At 48.4% G+C, this 20,727-nt stretch overlaps 1 protein-coding gene across 6 annotated transcripts in view; it reads right to left on the reverse strand.

The window, feature by feature from the left end:
- The window catches only part of PRDM2 (PR/SET domain 2), a 186,639-nt gene that overhangs the window by 3,615 nt on the left and 162,297 nt on the right, over positions 1 to 20,727 (reverse strand). For all 6 annotated transcript variants that reach the window (XM_029064399.1, XM_029064403.1, XM_029064406.2 and 3 more), the window contains one exon: positions 3,211 to 3,346. In XM_029064399.1, the coding sequence (XP_028920232.1) occupies positions 3,232 to 3,346 (115 nt within the window). In that variant the 3' untranslated portion in view covers positions 3,211 to 3,231. The remainder of the gene's footprint in view (positions 1 to 3,210; positions 3,347 to 20,727) is intronic.

Below are 20,727 nucleotides of genomic sequence, written 5' to 3' on the forward strand. Positions count from 1 at the left end.
TGAGATCCGCTCTTTTTCCTCTGCTCCCCCTCCCCCCCATCACCCTGACTCACAATACTGTACTAAGCGCTTGGGAAGCACAATTCAGCAACAAATAGAGACAATCTCTGCCCACAATGGGCTCACAGTCTAGAAGGGGGGAGACAGACATCAAGACAAGTAAACAGACATCAATAGCATACTTATATAAAAAGAATTATAGTTATACACACATCATTAATAAAAATAAATATAATTATAATTATAAATATGTGCATATTATCACAAGTGCTGAGAGGTGGGGAGGGGCCCAGACTGAGCTCCCCTTTTTCCTCTGCTCCTCTACCTCCCCTTCACCTCTCCGCAGCTAAACCCTCTTCTCCCCACTTTCCCTCTGCTCCTCCCCTCCCGTCCCTCCCCTCAGCACTGTACTCGTCCGCTCAACTGTATTTATCTTCATTACTCTATTTATTTTGTTAATGAGATATACATCACCTCGATTCTATTATTTGCTATTGTTTTAATGAGATGTTCTTCCCCTCGATTCTATTCATTGCCATTGTTCTTGTCTGTCTCTCTCCCAATTAGACTGTAAGCCCTGCAAAGGGCAGGAACTCTCTCTATCTGTTACCGATTTGTACATTCCAAGCACTTAGTACAGTGTTCTGCACATAGTAAGCGCTCAATAATACTATTGACTGACAATGAATGAATGAATGAATGAATGAGGGGGTAGAGCAAAGGGAGTGAGTCAGGGAGATGGGAGGGGAATTCCTTGGGACTCTAGACTGTAAGCTTATTGTGGGCAAAATGTGTCTGTTTTAGTGTTATATCGTACGTCCCAAGTGCTTAGTGTGATGCTTTGCACACAGTAAGCGCTCAATAAATACGACTGAATGAATGAATGAGAAAGTACAGTAGAACAGAGATGATAGGCACTGACTCTACCCCGAGTTTACAGTCTAGAACAATCCTAGATCTTCTATTTTTCTAAATCATTTTGAGTATTTGCACTCCCTACTAGTTTGTAAGCTCCTTGTGGACAGGGCACATGTAGACTGCTTCTGTTATACTTACCTGTATGCTAAGCACAGCATGTTGAACTCAATAGATACTCAGTGAATACTATCATTATTGCTACCCTAGAGCCTTCCAGTTATTTTAAGGTTGGGCTCTTCTTAGTTGGGCAAACACAAGAGTTCTCTGTCATTTGGTTTAAGTTCATCTGTCTCTGATGCTAAAACCTTGAGTGAGAAAAGAAGCCTCATAAGACACTCTTTCCACACGATAAGCCCTAATGCCTCATAAACAGCGAGCCCTTTAAAGAGCCATCCACCCTCTGTCCCCAAGAAAGTTTGGTCCAGGCTAAGAGACAATGGATTAGAAACTCAAATCTAAACCCAGCCCTAGCAGTGACTAACCGAAACCCCAGGATAACCTCCCTGATAAATAGTTCTGAGACACAGCAAATGAAACGATCAAAGAGAGCTTTGCAAATAAAGAATGTTTAACCATGATGATAATAATAATAGGGTTTTGTGGATGGGATTGCGACAGCCAACCCTGCTCTTCACATCCTGAATGGCCAAGTTTCATTTACACACATTTTGAGAAACTCAAAATAATTGAAAGCCAATGACCAAACTGGACAGAGAATGCCTGGGGATATGTTTTTTTTTTTTAACTCAATCTCACAAACAATCAAGTACAGCATGAAACAATTTTTGCCACAAAGCAGTGAATGAAGTCCATATTATTTTTATTTCCTAAAAGGTATTTTTCGGGGAAGTGTGGGAAGGCTGGCTGGTGAACTATTTGGTGGACTGGTAACTTCTTTTGTGGGGTGGTTTGCAAGGCTATTTTATTTTTCTCAAGGGCTAGAAATCAATTCTCCATTCCTCAAAGCCAGTTCTAAACTCCCAGACCATCAGATCTCATCTCAAAGGGGCAAATCTATCCATTTGCTTTACAGTCTTTTTGAAGGCACATCTTCCTCCAAGAGGCCCTCCCTGACTAAGTCCTCATTTCCCTTCTCCCTCTCCATTCTGTGTCATCCTTCACTTGGATTTTCACCATTTATTCACCCCCTCCTCAGGCCCACAGCACTTATGTATGTATCCATAATTCATTTATTTATATTAATGTCCACCTCCCCCTCTAGATGATTAGCTCGCTATGGACAGGGAACACGTCTCCAACTCTGTTTGACTGTACTCTCCCAAGCACTTAGTATAGTGCTCTGCACAGTGTAAGTGCTCGATAAATACCATTGATTGATTGATTGATTTCCAGCCACTTTTTGGGGTAACGCTGGAGGGGAACCCGACAGCCATTGTCTGTGTCTTGCAGGTTGGGTGCACTCCTGCTGGACAGCCTGAGTCAAACTTACACCTACCTCGGGGGGGAAAGAAAGCTGGAGTCTGAAGTCTAGATTCTACTAGTCTGAAGGTCTGGGCAGCGGGTCAGAATGTGATCATTTCGGTCCACCAATAATAACAATAACTGTGGTATTTGTTAAGCGCTTACTATGTGCCAGGCACTGTACGGAGCGCTGGGGTGGATACGAGCCAATTGAGTTGGACACAGTCCTTGTCCCACGTGGCACCTACCGTCTCAATCCCCAATTTACAGATGAGGCAACTGAGGCCCAGAGAAGTGAAGCGACCTGCCCAAGGTCACACAGCAGGTAAGTGTCAGAGTCGATATTAGAACCATGACCTTCTGACTCCCAGGCCCGTGTTCTATCCACTATGCCATGCTGCTTCTCACCAGCCAGGGAATGATGGAAATCCAAGAAAACTTTACAGATAGTCCCTTGGGTTGAAGATCGGAACTCAAGCGGAGACAGAATAAGCAAAGGTGTTCTTGGGAAAGAACTGCAGCCCAGTTCCCTGACACGTTACCAAAGGCCTTCATTGTTTCGATGCTTGAATCGTTTTCAATTGATCCATCGGTAGTATTTACTGAGTGGCTTCCTGTGTGCAGAGCACTGTACCAAGCACTTGGGAGAGTACAACACAACAGAATTGGTCGGCAGTCTAGCACGCCCCTCTCTGAGGGAGGCCTGGCCCATTTTCTTCCCTCACTGAAAACTGGCCCATATTGGGATTTCTCTAGTCATAATGTAAAAACATCTCTTCCACAGCTCCTCCCCCTCGAGCCTTCTCCCCAACCGCCCCAAAGGTGAGTACCAGTCTAAGATTCTGTCTCTCCTGTGAGCCCTGTCGGTACCTGTTTAAATGAGAAAAGGCTCTATTCTTTTAAGCAGGGTCCTGGGAAGTGGACTGCAGTGTATCTGGATGTCTTGCATTGCCGGGAACCAGGCGCGGAGGAAGAGGGACATCTAGAGACCATCCGGAGGCTGTAACTGTGGAGAGAGGGAAGGAAAGTGACGACTGATAAGCTGGACAGAAAGCTGAGCCACCCACCCTCCCCATCAAAGAGGGCTTCTATCTGAGCAGGGGCAGAGTGCATTGACCCAACGGGACTCTTGACCATCCCTCCAGCTCTGAGCCCCGGTCAGTTCGGTCTGTTTCACGTCTCCTGCGCTGTTGAGCTCTTTGGGAAGGTTAGCCCGGTGACCCTGTAGTTGTCTGGCACTGAAAGCCATCCTGCCTTTAGACACATTAATAAGCTTCCTAACAGGGCTTTAGAGCTTGGGACCAGATGCAAAGACCATGTATTTCAGGCAGATATGGCTTTATTCTTTCCTGGGGACAGCTGAAAATGAGGGAAAAGGCAGGAGAAAACCTGCAGTTTTATTCTCCTGTTTTCCCACTTGTCCACTTTGAGACAGATGGGAGGGGATTGCAGAGAGTCAAACCCTCTCTCCCAAGCCAGATCAGAAAATGGAAGAAAATAACAATGATATAAAAGTATTTTTCAAGCACTGTACTAAGGGTTGGGATTGATACAAGATAAAACCGGTCAGATTCAGTCCCTATCCCAAACGGAGCTAACAGTCTAAGAAGGAGGAGAACAAGTTTTGAATCTACCTTTTACAAATGAGGAAACTGAAGCCCAAATAAGTGAAGTGACTTGCCCAAGGTTACACAGCACGTTTGTGACAAAATCAGGATTCAAACTCAGGTCCTTTGAGACCCAGGCCCATGTTCCTTTCATTAGGTCACGCTGCTTCTCACACATCAGTGCAAATTATTGAACACTTACTGTGTGCAGATCACTGTATTAAGGTGCTTGGGAGAATACAATATAAGGACCATTTCTACCAACTCTACTGTAAGGCATAGTGGACAGAGCATGGGCCTGATAGTCAGAAGGTCATAATAATAATAATAATAATAATGATAATGATAATAATAATGGTATTTGTTAAGCACTTACTATGTGCCAAGCACTGTTCCAAGCACTAGGCACTGTCTAATTCTGGCTTCGCCACTTGTCTGCTGTGTGATCTTGGGCAAGTCACTTCACTTCTCCGTTCCTCAGTTACTTCATCTGTAAAATGGGGATTGAAACTGTTGTGAGCCCCATGTGGGACAGGGACTGTGTCCAACTCGATTTCCTTGTAACCATCCCATTGCTTAATACAGTGCCTGGCACATAGTAACAAATATCATTATTACATTCCCAAGTGCTTAGTACAGTACTCTGTGCACAAGTTTTCAAATTTTATATTATAAACCCAAGTGGCCTAGTACAGGGTACCTCACAGAGGAGAGGCTTTTTGGCCGCCGACCGCCGACTCATCCACGCCGAGACCACCACCCCTCTCCCGGGAAGCTGAGCCTTGTCATCGCCCGGACCCTTGGAGCCATTACCACGTGGGCCCGGGATCTCTGCTCCCCTGAGGCGCAGCCTCGGCCCACCCGGCCCCGATTCCCGACAAGCCCCCCTTCGCCTACCGCTCGCTGACTCATCTGCGCTTCCTCCGCCTCCACCGGGGTGCTGAGCCTCGGACCGTCCGGACCCACGCCCGCCTCAGCCTTTCACAACCTGGATCTCCGCACCCCCGCTCGGGAACTCCGACACTACGGATCTTCACCCCCACAGACCCCCAGCCACCAGCTTCCAGTCCACCCCCCCCCCCCCGTTCGGGCCCGGGGACATTGCGCTCCCCTTCTCGATCCTGGGGACATTGTGCTCCCCTTCTCGGCCCCAAGGACATTGTGTCCTCGGGGACATTGTGTCCCCCTGCTCGGGCCCGGGGACATTGTGCTCCCCAACCGCTCCCCCACTCCGCCCGAGGCGGCCATTTTAGGAAGCCCCCACTCTGCCTGAGGCGGCCATTTTGGGAAGGCCTCACTCCCTCTTCCCTCTTGAGGTGATTCATCCCTCCCGCCCCCGCCCCGGGCGACGACGTCCTTGTTCTCACCATGTTACCTTACCTTAGCCGCCGCCTACGGCCGCCACCCACCCCGGACAACCTCAGGGCCCCCCCGCCGCCACAGGGTTATTTGGTCATGAGCTCTGGGACTCTCTCGGCCGCTGGCCGCTTGACTTTGAGTCTGATCGGGTAGGGTCGGCTCGTCCCCCGACCCTGGTCATCGCCTGCTTATTAACACTATTGTAGTGTGCCTTACTGTAGCATGTTGCTATATTTGCGATCTCGCTTTTTATTGTTTATTGTCGTCAGATTTTGAATTTGATCAGGTCGCCCCTTAATCGAGTCTACCCCCGACCCTGGTCATCACCCCTTTTATTAACACGACTATATTGTATCATACTGTATCATGTTGCTATATTAGCACCACTGTATTGTATCATATTGTATCATGTTGCTATATTACCGATTTCGTTTATTACTGTTTACTGTTGTCAGTGCTGCCACCCACCTCTCTGGCCTCGCCATGTCCCTCGTCCCCCCTCCCCCCTCCCGCCCCTTCCTATCCTCCCCTTCCCTTCCCCTTCCCTCTCTCGCTCAGCTCTTTCCCGCTCTCTCCTCTGTCTCCTCCCCCGCGCCTCTCTCCCGCCCTAGAACCCCACTTTACCAGCGCTACCCCTCTTCCCCCTCCCCCTACTCTTCCCCCCACCTAACCCCCTCTTCACCCCTCCCCCCTTCTCTCTTCCCCACCCATGCCCCATCCCAGTCCTCTTGTCCCACCGCCACCCCTCATCCCCTCTCCTCTCCCAGGGCCCCGCCACCTCCTTCCCATCCAAACCCTCCCCTCCCCCCGCCCTTCCCCCCCTCCTCCCCTTGCACCCACAGCTACTTTCAAGTGTGGCCTCTGGAACCCCCGCTCTGTTACAGGCAAGCTACCTTTCATCCATGACCTTTTCCTCTCCCGCTCTCTCCTCCTCCTCGCCCTTTCGGAAACGTGGCTCTCTCCCGAAGACACGGTCTCCGCCGCCGCTCTCTCCAGCGGAGGCCTCTCCTTCTCCACTCCCCCAGACTCACCGGTAAGGGAGGAGGCGTCGGCTTCCTCCTCTCGCCCCGATGCCGCTTCCGCACTATCCCTCCTCCCCTCCCTCTCCTTCCCCTCCTTCGAAGCCCATATCATTCGCCTCTACCACCCACTCCAGTTACTTGTCGCCGTCATCTACCGCCCTCCCGGTCCCACCTCCGACTTCTTCAACCACCTTGACCCCTTTCTCACCTTCCTTCTCTCCTTCTCTCTCCCACTCTGATCCTTGGAGACTTCAACATCCATACGGATGTACCCGATGACTCCTCTGCCGCCCGCCTGCTATCCCTCCTCGACTCTGCCGACCTCCTCCTCCACCATACCGCGCCCACTCACCGACTCGGTCACACCCTCGATCTTGTCATCTCCTACCGCTGCACTATCTCCTCACTCACCAACTCTGAAATCCCTCTCTCGGACCATAACCTTCTCACCTGCCTCATCTCTCACACTCCCTCCCCCTGCAAATCTTCGCTACTGCCCCACAGAGACCTCCGCTCTCTCGATCCCATCCGTCTTTCCAATAGCATCTCGCCTCACCTTGCCGCCCTGTCCTCTCTTCCCACTCTCGACGATCAGGTCTCCGCTCTCAACTCCACCCTCTCTACTCATCTCGACTCTCTCGCCCCCCTTTCCCTCCGCCGCTCTCGCGCCACTAACCCACAGCCCTGGATCACCTCCTCCGTCCGCCTCCTACGCTCCTATGCTCGAGCTGCTGAGCGCTGCTGGCGAAAGTCCAAGCACCAAGCCGACCTCACACACTTCAAATTTATCCTTTCCTGCCTTAACTCTGCCCTCTCCTCCGCCAGGCAAAGCTTCTTCTCCTCCCTCATCGACACCATGCCCGTCACCCCCGCCGATTGTTCCGGACCTTTAACTCTCTCCTTAGGCCCCCTGTTCCTCCCCCTCCCCATCTCTCACCCCTAATGATCTGGCCACCTATTTCCTCACGAAAATCAACACGATCAGGTCTGAGCTCCCCAAAGTCACCCCTCCGCCTCTCCCTCCCCCCCAACAACCCCCTCCCCTACTTTCCCATCCTTCCCTGCAGTATCCTCAGAGGAGATCTCCTCCCTCCTCGCAAGTGCCACCCCCTCCACCTGCGCCTCGGACCCCATTCCCTCTCACCTTCTTAAAACCATCGCCCCTGCCCTCCTCCCTTCCTTAACTTCTATTTTTAACCACTCAATCTCCAAGGGCTCCTTCCCCTCTGCCTTCAAACACGCCCACGTCTCCCCCATCCTAAAAAAACCCGCTCTTGACCCCACTTCCCCCTCCAGTTATCGTCCTATCTCCCTACTACCCTTCCTTTCCAAAATCTTAGAACGAGTCGTCTACAATCTCTGCTTAGAATTCCTTAACTCCCATTCTCTCCTAGACCCCCTCCAATCTGGCTTCCGTCCCCTCCACTCTACCGAGACTGCTCTCTCTAAGGTCACCCATGACCTCCTTCTTGCCAAATCCAATGGCTCCTACTCCATTCTGATCCTCCTTGACCTCTCTGCTGCCTTTGACACTGTCGACCATCCCCTCCTCCTCCATACCTTATCTCACCTCGGCTTCACGGACTCTGTCCTCTCCTGGTTCTCCTCTTACCTCTCTGGCCGATCATTCTCGGTCTCCTACGCTGGAGCCTCCTCCCCCTCCCATCCTTTAACTGTTGGAGTTCCTCAAGGGTCAGTTCTTGGCCCTCTTCTGTTCTCCATTTACACTCACTCCCTCGGTGAACTCATCCGCTCTCACGGCTTTGACTACCATCTCTACGCAGATGACACGCAGATCTACATCTCCGCCCCTGTCCTCTCCCCCTCCCTTCAGGCTCGCATCTCCTCCTGCCTCCGGGACGTCTCCACCTGGATGTCGGCCCGCCACCTAAAACTCAACATGAGCAAGACTGAGCTCCTCATCTTCCCTCCCAAGCCCGGTCCGCTCCAGACTTCTCCATCACCGTGGATGGCACGACCATCCTTCCCGTCCCGCAGGCCCGCAATCTCGGTGTCATCCTTGACTCGTCCCTCTCGTTCACCCCACACATCCTATCCGTTACCAAGACCTGCCGGTTTCACCTCTACAATATCGCCAAGATCCGCCCTTTCCTCTCCACCCAAACGGCTACCTCACTTTTACGGGCTCTCGTTATATCCCGGCTAGACTACTGTGTCAGCCTTCTCTCTGACCTCCCTTCCTCCTCTCTCGCCCCGCTCCGGTCTATTCTTCACTCCGCTGCCCGGCTCATCTTCCTGCAGAAACGATCTGGGCATGTCACTCCCTTCTTAAACAACTCCAGTGGTTGCCTATCGACCTCCGCTCCAAACAAAAACTCCTCACTCTAGGCTTCAAGGCTCTCCATCACCTTGCCCCTTCCTACCTCTCCTCCCTTCTCTCTTTCTACCGCCCACCCCGCATGCTCCGCTCCTCTGCCGCCCACCTCCTCGCTGTCCCTCGGTCTCGCCTATCCCGCCGTCGACCCCTGGGTCACGTCCTCCCGCGGTCCTGGAACGCCCTCCCTCCTCACCTCCGCCAAACTGATTCTCTTTCCCTCTTCAAAACCTTACTTAAAAATCACCTCCTCCAAGAGGCCTTCCCAGACTGAGCTCCTCTTCCCCCTCTACTCCCTCTGCCATCCCCCCTTTACCTCTCCGCAGCTAAAGCCTCATTTTCCCCTTTTCCCTCTGCTCCTCCACCTCTCCCTTCCCATCCCCACAGCACTGTACCCGTCCGCTCAACTGTATATATTTTCGTTACCCTATTTATTTTGTTAATGAATTGTACATCGCCTTGATTCTATTTAGTTGCCATTGTTTTTACGAGATGTTCTTCCCCTTGATGCTGTTTAGTGCCATTATTCTTGTCTGTCCGTCTCCCCCGATTAGACTGTAAGCCCGTCAAACGGCGGGACTGTCTCTATCTGTTGCCGACTTGTTCATCCCAAGCGCTTAGTACAGTGCTCTGCACATAGTAAGCGCTCAATAAATACTATTGAATGAAAGGAGAGAGGAGGTGCTCAATATAAAGGGGTGGTGATGATGATGATGAAGATGCTTTCATTTATGTGATGGATTTGGGCCACTCCAGAGGCTGAACGGCAGGGTCTTGGTTTGCACTCTTTCTTGGGTCCTTTTGTTATCTCTTTCTGGAGCAACTTCAAGGTTAATATTGTTGGTTCCAACCCATCAAACCACATGGAAGACATTCAACCCATTCACCGTTCTCTCCTCCTTGTCTCCCCATCTCCTAGTTCCATTGTTCTTTTTCTTTTCCATTATATTTATTTCTTAAAAAAAGGGTAAAGAGTTACCAAAACTCTCTGAGCTTGAAATAAACAGACACTCTTCCTCTATTCCATTTGGATTTCCTTGTTGGTTTGTATTTGAAGCGTGGGAGTTTTTACTTTTTATTTTGTCTTTGCCTTTCCATCTTGTTTTAATTTCTTTGAGCTACACAAGAAAGGGTAAATATCCTTGCACTCCGTGCTAAAGCCATTCTGATTGTGATTCTGAACAATGGCTAGTGAAAATGGGGTGAATGGCCAGCAATGCCTGCGGCTGCTGCAGCCTTACGGAGACCCTCTATTCCACGACACAGACTTGCCCGCTAGATTTGAAAGCCATTTTGCCAGTGTGTTTTTGTTGTTTTTTCTGTTTGAGGGCTTTTTTATGATATTTGTTAAAGAGCTTACTATGTGTCAAGCACTCTTCTAAGTGCTGGGATAGACAGCCTGAACCTCATTTTCTTGTTTGGTGTTTTTTTTTAATAGTATTTGTTAAGCACTTACTATGTACCCAGGAACTGTACTAAGCACTGGGGTAGATAAAAGCTAAACAGGTTGGACCACAGTTCCCTGTCCCATATGGGCCTCATAGTCTCAATCCCATTCTGCAGATGAGGTCACTGAGACACAGAGAGCAAAGTGAATTACCCAAGGCCACTCAGCAGACCAAGTGGCAGAGTCAGGATTATAACCCAGGTCCTTCTGACTCCCAGGCCCTGGTTCTACCCACTTAGCCATGATACAGGTTAATTCAGGTGGCATAAATTCCCTGTCTCACAAGGGGTTCACAGTCTAAGTGGGGCTCACAGGAGGTAATGGGGAGAGTAGGTGAGAGAGTGTACCATGGCCTCAGCACAAACCATGCTACTACTGAGAAAACAAATCCAGCAGCGTTTTCCTGGTGGTAGCAAATAATCTTTCTCCTTCGACCAACCTTAAAGTCATAGGAAACATAGGCAGTCCTATCCTGGTATTTTGGTCTTGAGGACAGGAATTGTTTCTACAATCCTCTCCCAAGTATGCAGTACAGTGTTCTGCACACAGAAAGCTTTTAAAAAATACCAGTGATTCGCTCTATGATGAATTGATTTTCCTAGAGGAGAGACAGCAATGCCAGCCGACAGCATCCTTAGTGTCCAAACAACTCTACTCAGACTGGTTGGGTGGACAAAACCCAGACTTGGGTGTCAGAGGACCCTGATTCTAATCCCAGTTCCACCATTTTCCTGCTGTGTGACCTTGGGAAAGTTGCTTAACTTCTCTGAGCCTTAGTTTGCTCATCTATAAATTGGGGTTTCAATACCTTCATTGTTTTATTCATTCAATTGTATTTACTGAGCACTTACCGTATGCAGAGTACTGTACTCAGCAGTTGGGAGAGTACCATACAACAATAAACAGAAACAGTCCCTGCCCTCAACGAGCTTACAATCTAGAGACAGGGAGAGAGACATTGATATAAATAAATTACAGGTATGACTGTCAGAGACCTGAGAGTGAAAGTGGGGCTGCACAAACCACTAGCAGTGAGATTAATTTCTCTGTGTTCATTCTGGATCCTGAAATCTTTGGTACGGACAGAGCCCCACCCTTGGTTTTAGGGATGGTCTAATGGAAGGAGCACAAGTCTTAAGTGACTGCTGGGTGACCTTGGGTAAGATATTTAACTTCTCTGGGCATCAATTTCCTCACTGGTAAAACAGGGATTAAATTCCTGTTCTCCCTACCTCTTAGACTGTGAGCCCAGTGAGGAACAGGGACGGAGACTGAATCCACCTGCTTATCTTGTATCTACCACAGTCATTGGCACATAGTGTTTACAAATATTATCATTATTACTGTTATTGTTATTATTGCTGTTACTGATCATTGTGGGCAGGGTTTGTCACTCTTTATTGGGAAGCAATAAAGCTGCTTTAAGGGAAGCAGCGCGGCTCAGTGGAAAGAGCCTGGGCTTTCGGAGTCAGAGGTCATCGGGTTAGACTCCCGGCTCTGCCACTTGTCCAGCTGTGTGACTGTGGGCAAGTCACTTAACTTCTCTGGGCCTCAGTTACCGTCATCTGTAAAATGGGGATCAACTGTGAGCCTCACATGGGAAGACCTGATTACCCTTTATCTCCCCTAGCGCGCTAGAACAGTGCTCTGCCCATAGTAAGCACTTAACAAATACCAACATTATTATTATTTATTGTTTTACTGTACTTTCCCAAGCGCTTAGTACAATGCCTCTGCACACAGGAAAGCGCTAAATAAACACGATTGAATGAACAAATGAAGACGGGAGGCCTTCATTCCGGTGCCTGGCACATAGTAAGCGCTTAACAAATTACCGCGTTATTATTATTATTATTGTTCATAATTCAGGTCCATATGATGATGTTGGTATATTGTTAAGCGCTTACTATGTGACCGAGCACTGTTCTAAGCACTGGGGGAGATACGTGAGGCTCGCAGTTATCCCCATTTTACAGATGAGGTGACTGCGAGCAACAGAAAAGTTAAGTGACTTGCCCACAGTCACACAGACAAGTGGCAGAGCCGGGAGTCAAACCGATGACCTCTGACTCCGAAGCCCAGGCTCTTTCCACTAAGCCACGCTGCTATGTGCTACAAGTTCCTTATCTTGCTGCCAGCGGGCCCTCGACTCGAAAGTGCACCACAATTTACAAATATGAACACAGTGCTCCGTGCACAGGAAGTTCACAATAAACGTCGCTGATGATGTTGAAAACTAAGCCCCTGCTGAAATCTTGATAATACAAACATTCTCCTGCCAGGCCAAAGCAAATCTTTTCAGAAAAGAAGTGAGGAAAGTCACCAGGTGGCGCCCTTGATTTCCAGCACCCACATGAAGCTAGAGGCAGTGACTCTAAGAGAAACACCAAAGAGAAACACATTAATCAACCAATCGATCGATCAGAGGTGTTTATTGAGGGCTTACTATGTGCAGAGCACTTCACTAAAGGCCTTGGGAGAATACAACAGAATTAGCCAATAACTTCCCTGCCCATAAGGAGCGTACGCCAACCTCAGAGACGGCTGTGCCCTCACCAAGGCCTCAGAGGCCCATCGGCAACTAACAGAAGTACTCATGCCTCTAGGCCCTATGGAGAGATTTGCTTGAGAATAATAATAATGTTGGGATTTGTTAAGCCCTTACTATGTGCCGAGCACTGTTCTAAGCGCTGGAGGAGATACAAGGTCATCAGGTTGTCCCACATGGGGCTCACAGTCTCAATCCCCATTTTAATAACAATAATAACGTTGGAATTTGTTAAGCGCTTACTATGTGCAGAGCACTGTTCTAAGCGCTGGGGTAGATACAGGGTCATCAGGTTGTCCCACGTGAAGCTCACAGTTAATCCCCCTTTTACAGATGAGGTAACTGAGGCACAGAGAAGTTAAGTGACTTGCCCACAGTTACGCAGCTGACAAGTGGCAGAGCCAGGATTTGAATTCATGACCTCTGACTCCCAAGCCCGGGCTCTTTCCACTGAGCCACGCTGCTTTGGGGGTAACTGAGGTACAGAGAAGTTAAGTGCCTTGCCCAAGGTCACACAGCTGATAAGTGGCAGAGCTGGGATTAGAATCCATGACCTCTGACTCCCAAGCCCAAGCTATTTCCTCTGAGCCACACTGCTTCTTCTGCATGTGAATGTGAATGTGTGTGTGTGCCCAGATTAGATAATCTCTCCAGGATCTAGAGCAGTGTTTAGCACATAGTAAGCACCGATCAAATACTAGGAGGAGGAGGAGGAGAGTAGTGGTAGTATGGCACAATAGCTAGAAAGCGGAACTAGGAGTCAGAAGGTCGTGGATTCTAATCCCAGCTCCCCCACATGTCTGCTGTGTGACCTTGGGTAACTCATTTCACTTCTCTGGGACTCAGTTACCTCATCTGTAAAACGGGGATTGAGACTGTGAGCCCCAAGTGGGATAGGGACCCGTGTCCAATCTAATTTGCCTTGTATCCACCCACGCGCTTAGTAGTGACACATAGGAAGTGCTTACCAAATACCACAATTATTATTATTAGTTGTCGTAGTAATAATAACAATCATTGTCCCCAGTACCAAATTGTCATTTACTGGGGATGGGGCAGGATGCTGATGGGATTCAGTCAACAATGGTTCTTCCCTGATAGCCTATGTTCCTACCCCCCATTCCGGGGGGTATGGACTCAGTGACTTCCCTGTGGCAATTAAAATGTTGTGTCTGGGAATGTTTGGAGGTAAAAATTAAAGCAAAAGTAACTCAAATCAGAGGGTAGGGACAGGAGTAAAATTAAATGTACCTAGAGAAGAGGGAAACGCTATTTCAGGAGGCACAGTGATGGTTTTGTTAAGCACTTGCAATGTGCCAAACACTGTACTCAGCACCGAGGTAGACTACAAGATAATCAGGTCAAAAATGGGACTCACAGTCTAAGACGGGAACTGGTATTTCATCCCCCATTTTACAAATGAAGAAGCTAAGGCACTGAGAAGTGAAGTGATTTGCCAAGTCGCATTGCAGCAAAAGCAGAGCTGGGATTTGAACTACAAGGCCCATGCTCTCTCCGCTAGGCAATGCGGCTTCTCAGCTGCGGTACCTTCAGTGTTAAGATTGAATCCTCCATGGGACCTTAAGTGCCTTCTTTCTACACAAACCAGGAGCTTAGATTCTGTGGATGCACGGGCATCCACCTCTGGGAGGCCACATTGTTGAGACATTATAAACAGTGCACGTGTACGATGAGATTCTGGATCAGGCCTGAGGAAGGACCCCCTGAAGAGGAGACATTTGGCCCGGGACCTGGGGGATGGTGGGTTAGACAGTGCGGGCAGGCAGAGAGCAACGGCGACTTATGCTCCTGTATGGCTAATTGACTTGGGCTACATTTCCCGTAAGCACAGCCAGAATGTGAACTCCAGAAGCTCAGGAAACCTCAGCCCCCTCAGATCTGTCAGGGGTCTCCTCTGAGGCCCTGGCGAGTCAGGGTGGCCCAGCTCACAATGGCTCCGTTCCTAGTTTTGAGAGAACTCGAATCCTGAGCCCTGAAACTGATCCAGATTCCCCTTTCCCTCTCTGCTCTTTTTTCCTGTTGCTTTCTCAGACTTGTTCTTGTGTGTGTATGTGTTTGCATCCCTGACTATACATTACTTGCTGTATTAGAGAAGCAGTGTGGCTCAGTGGAAAGAGCAGAGGCTTGGGAGTCAGAGGTCATGGGTTCAAATTCCGGCTCTGCCACTTGTCAGCTGTGTGACTTTGGGCAAGTCACTTCACTTCTCTGTGCCTCAGTTCCCTCATCTGTAAAATGGGGATTAAGACTGTGAGCAACACGTGGGACAACCTGGTCACTTTGTATCCCCCCAGCACTTAGAACAGTGCTTTGCACATAGTAAGTGCTTAACAAATAACTTTATTATTATTACAGTTTCAAGTGTCTATCTCTAAGAACTCTTCTGTATGTTCTTACATATGTGCCTGGTTTATGGTATTTCCACACCAACATCTATGTAAATATATATATACATAGACATGTGTACATTTGCATAGATATGTTTATGGGATTGATGACTGCGATGGGTAAGGATATATTTTGGTTTTCTTAATTGTAATTGTTAAGCGCTTAGAATGTTCCAGGCATGGTACTAACCTCAAAGGTAGATATAAAATAATCTGGCTGGACATGGTTCCTGTCCTACATGGGGCTCATAGTATAAGAAGAAGAAGAATAGTGGCATTGGTTTAACCTGCTTTCTATGTGCCCAGTCACTGTATTAAGCACTAGGGTAGGCCACAAAATAATTGGGGTTGGAGACAGCCTTAATCCACCATTTACAGATGAAGTAACTGAGGCACAGAAAGTTGTGAACTTGCCCAAGGTCACCAAGCAAAGTGGTGGGTTCACTCCACTTCAGTCTATACTTCACTGGGCTTGCCCGCGATTATCTTCTAGGAAACGCTCTGGGCATGTCACTCCCCTCCTCAAAAACCTCCAGTGGTGCCTATCAACCTTCGCATGAAGCAAAAACTCCTCACTCTTGGCTTCAAAGCTCTCCATCCCCGCGCTTAGAACAGTGCTTGGCACATAGTAAGCACTTAACAAATACCATCATTATTATCGCCTTGCCCCCTCCCACCTCACCTCCCTTCTCTCTTTCTACAGCCCAACCCGTACACTCCACCCCTCTGCCGCTCACCTCCTCACTGGGCCTCGTTCTCACCTCTCCCGCCATCGACCCCGACCTACGTCCTGCCACCGACCTGGAATGCCCTCCCTCCTCACATCCGCCAAACTAACTCTCTTCCCCTCTTCAAAGTACTACTGAGAGCTCACCTCCTTCAGGAGGCCTTCCAAGGCTGAGCCCCCCTTCCTTCTGCCCCTCTTCCCCTCTCCATTCCCCCTACTCCCTCCCTCCGCTCTACCCCATCCCCTCCCCAGAGCACTTATGTATATTTATATATAGTATTTATTACTCTATTTTATTAATGATGTGTGTATATCTACGATTCTATTTATCTATTTTGATGGTATTGATGCCTGTCTACTTGTTTTGTTTGCTGTCTTCCCCTTTTAGACCGTGAGACTGGTTTTGGGCAGGGATTGTCTCTATCTGTTGCCGAATTGTACATCCAACTGCTTAGTACAGTACTCTGCCCACAGTAAGCGCTCAATAAATACGATTGAATGAATGAATGAATGGTGGCCCAGGTCCTCTGACTCCCAGGCCCGTGCTCTTCCAACCAGGCTTCGCTGTTTCTCGGAGCCTAAGGAGGGAATAGGATTTAATCCCCATTCTACTGACAACAGGCAAGTTGCGAAGCAGGAATTAGAACACTGGTCCTCTGACTCCCAGACCCACGCTCTTTCCAATAGGCCACATTGCCATGTAGAATTTGTGAGAATATCTATGCATTGTGAGTGTGTGGGAAATAGGGTGGCCAGTGTTGGCATGTGTGGATACCAGATGTGCTTTTGCTGGGAGAATAGACATGTGTTGTGTGTTGCAGTTATAGTAGTTGTAGTAATACCTCATCCTATTTTAGCTTTCTGATTCTACAATCCAATCTGGCACACTCCACTCTTCTAACACCAACCTTCTCTCTGTACCTTGATCTGCTGTGTGACTTGGGCAACCTCACCGACTTCTCTGTGCCTCACTTACCTCATCTGTAAAATAGGGATTAAGACTGTGAGCCCCCACGTGGGACAACCTGATGACCTTGTATCTCCCCCAGCGCTTAGAACAATGCTCGGCACATAGTAAGCGCTTAACAAATGCCATCATTACTATTATTATTATTGTTGCCCATTCCTTTCCCACATCAACCTGCTGACCTGGAACTCCCTCCCCTTTCCTATCTGGACAGACCACCGCTCTCCCCATCTCCAAAGCCTCATAAAACCAACATCTCATCCAAGAAGCTTTCCATTCAAAATGTATTCATTCATTCGTTTATATTTATTGAGTGCTTACTCGTGTGCAGAGGCATTGCAGCTGGAGCGCTTGGGAGTACAAGTAATAATAAATGATGGTATTTGTTAAGCGCTTTTACTATGTGCCAAGCACTGTTCTAAGCACTGGCGGTAGATACAAGTAATCACTTTATCCCAAGCGGGACTCACAGTTTTAATCCCATTTTACAGATGAGGTAACTTGAGGCACAGAGAAGTAAGTGACTTGCCCAAAGTCACACAGCTGACAAGTGGCGGAATCAGATTAGAACCACGACCTCTGACTTCCAAGGCCCACACTCTTTCCATTAAACCAACTTGCAACAATAGACATGTACCTGTCCACAGAGAGCTTACAATCTAAAGAAGATTACACCCTAAAGCCCTCATTTTCCATCCCTTCCTTGTCAATTACGTACTTGGACCATTTATCCCATAAGCACTTTTACACTCCATTTGCACAGCAAGATATATATATATTTTTAAACTCTACTATATTACTATTTCCCCTGTCTGTATTCATTTTAATGTCTGTTTCCCCTGATATACTTTTAAACTCCTTGTGGGCAGGTGACTGTGTCTACCAGACACTTTTATATTGTCCTTTTTCCAAGTGCTTAATAAAGTGATATGCACACAGTAAAGTGCTGAATAACATACCATTATATAGAATAGTAGTAGTGATATCATGAGAAGCAGCATGTATGTAGTGGATAGGCATGGGGCCTGGGAGTCAGAAGTCATGGATTCTAATCCCGGCTCTGCCATTTGTCTGCTGTGTGACCTTGGGCAAGTCCCTTAACTTCTCTGTGCCGTCAGTTACATCATCTGTAAAATGGGTTGAGACTGTGAGCCGCCATGTGGGCACAAGGATTGTGTCCAACTCAATTGCTTGTATCCACCCCAGTGCTCAATACAGTGCCTGGCACATAATAAGTGCTTAACAAATACCATAATTATTATTATTAATTTGATTGTTGAAGGCTCACGTTGGTGTGTGATTTGTACTAAGCCCCAGGGAAGTTAGAATAAGTTCCCTATCCTACAAGAAACTCACGCTCAATGAGAAGCAAACAAAAGTTACTTACAACACTGTCAAAATAAATTACACTGAATATATCGAATGGACATGAGTGCTATGATGGTAAATAAGTTCATAGTTGCTAAAGTCGTTTGTAGCGGTGATATGGTTCAGGATGCAGAGAGATTAAGTGGGAAAGCTTGTTGGAGGAGATGGGATTGAGGAGATTTTGAATGTGGGCGAGCTGTGGTCTGCCTGATGTGGAATGGGAGTTCCCAGCCAGGAAAGAAGATGAGTGAGGGAATGGGCATGGGAGAGTCATGAGAAACATACAAGTTGGTTTGGGAGGAATGAAGAGGGCAAGTAAGGAAAGAGTGGGAGATATAACGGGCTAGGAAGCAGTGTGCTCAGTGGAAAGAGCCCGGGCCTCTTGGGAGTCAGAGGTCATGGGTTCGAACTTCCGGCTCTGCCACTTGTCAGCTATGTAACTGTGGCAAGTCACTTAACTTCTCTGTGCTCATTTGCCTCATCTGTAAATGGGATTAAACTGTGAGCTCATGTGGACAACCTGATACCCTGTAATCTACCCCAGCGCTTAGAACAGTGCTCTGCCACAAAGTAAGCGCTTAACAAATACCAACAGTATTATCATAAGGAAGGTGGGATGAGAGGGGTGCGAGGCCTTGAAGCTGACTGTGAGGATTATGAGGAGCTGGTGAGTGAAGCAGGTTACATAACAGTAACGACATCATCCGGCTGAATCCAAAGTGTTTCTTCAGGGGGACCCCGGCCCCTACCTCACTTCAGAGCTATAATGTACTCCTCTTAGGTCCCTGTAAACTGGGGTGCTGCTTCTGAATCCTGAGATTCAGCAGGAGCCAAGGCAGAGGGAGGCTCAGGTGTATAATGGAAAAATCCTGGGCAAGGAAGGTGTCCGGTGCGGGGACCGGGCAGGGCACAGATCAAGTAGGAAACAGACTCTGGGAAGGGCAATTTCAGACAGTGAGCCGACCGAGGTGGAGAAAATCTGGTGCCCACCCTTGTCCCAGTATGACACAATAATGTCACACCAGTGTTCACACAGCATTTCTGCATGAAATCACTGTGTTAGGTTGGTGCACACCCACGGTGTCTCACAGAAGCAGTGTGCCTAGTGGGACAGAGCATGGGTCTGGGAGTCAGAAGGACCTGGGTTCTAATCTAGTTTGGTCTCTTGCCTGTGTGACTTTGGGCAAGTCACTTAATTTCTCTGTGTCTCAATTTCCTCATCTGTAAAATGGAGATTTCAATACCTGTTTCCCTCCAACTTTGCCTGTGCACCCCACATGGGTCAGGGATTGTGCCCAATCTGATTATCTTGTATTCGACCCAGCTATAAGTACAGTGCTTCTCACATAGTAAGCACTTAACAAATTCATGAATGCCATCAGTTGCCAGGCCAAGGGAGCTTAGGTGAAGCGTGCGTGGGGATTTTGTGTCTACCCCAGCGCTTAGAACAGTGCTCGCACATAGTAAGTGCTTAAGAAATACCAACATTATTTTGGGGTGAGCAGTCTCCTGGGGACAGCAAGAGATGCACCGTATAATCATTATCATCATCATATTTGTTTAGTGCTTATTATGTTCTAAGCATTGGAGTAGATACAAGGTAATCAGGTGGACACAGTCCCTGTCCCACATGAGGCTCACAGTCTTAATCCCCATTTACAGAGGGGTAACTGAGGCAAAACGAAGTGAGTTGCCCAAGGTCACCCAGCAGCACAAGTGGCAGAGTGGGGATTAGAACGCATGACTTTCCGACTTCCAGGCCCGTACTCTATCCACTAGGCCACACTGCTTTGGCAGTGATGGTGGCCAAACCCTGATGGGGCCTTGGGGCAAGGAGTTTCAAGGAAGGAAAAAACAATCCTTCCCTCCTCAAGGGCTCTGCACCTGTGTTTCCAGCTCCTTGGAAAATGACCCTTCCATCTGCCTGGTTAGCCCCACGCGGTGCCCTTCCCTGGGGACCGAGAACCTGGCTCACCGCTGCCTTCCGCTGCAGATCGGTGAGTGCCCATGTTGGTGCCACCAAGCCACCCTCTCATTTATAGAGAGGCATCCCAAAGTGTGGTAGCTGTCCTGAAGGTGATTTGCCATGGTGAAGTAGACGCTGCAACCAATTTCAAATGGTGGAGACTGTTTAAGAGTTAGATTCAGTAACCAAGGCACTTCAAGTCCTGAGGACCACAAACAGCCTACTGTACCTTCTGCAAGATTTAACTGATGTCTGCTTTGTTCACCTGTGACTTCCCTCTGAACTTAATTAACCTCCAGAGGGCTCAGAAAGTCAGCATACCAGGTGGGGCTTTTCTTGGCTACTAATGCTCTACTTTGGGCCCGGGAGACAGCGAGGAGCTGCAGGGGTTGTCTTGTTTACAGAATTTTCCTTTATAATAATAATGTTGGTATTTGTTAAGCGCTTACTCTGTGCAGAGCACTGTTCTAAGCGCTGGGGTAGATACAGGGTCATCAGGTTGTCCCATGGGGCTCACAGTCTTCATCCCATTTACAGATGAGGTCAGTGAGCAACAGAGAAGTGAAGTGACTTGCCCACAGTCCACAACAGCTGACAAGTGGCACAGTCAGGATTCGAACCCATGACATCCGACTC

Source organism: Ornithorhynchus anatinus, chromosome 5 (assembly GCF_004115215.2).
Source record: "Ornithorhynchus anatinus isolate Pmale09 chromosome 5, mOrnAna1.pri.v4, whole genome shotgun sequence".
In the NCBI taxonomy this organism is placed as follows: Eukaryota; Metazoa; Chordata; class Mammalia; order Monotremata; family Ornithorhynchidae; genus Ornithorhynchus; species Ornithorhynchus anatinus.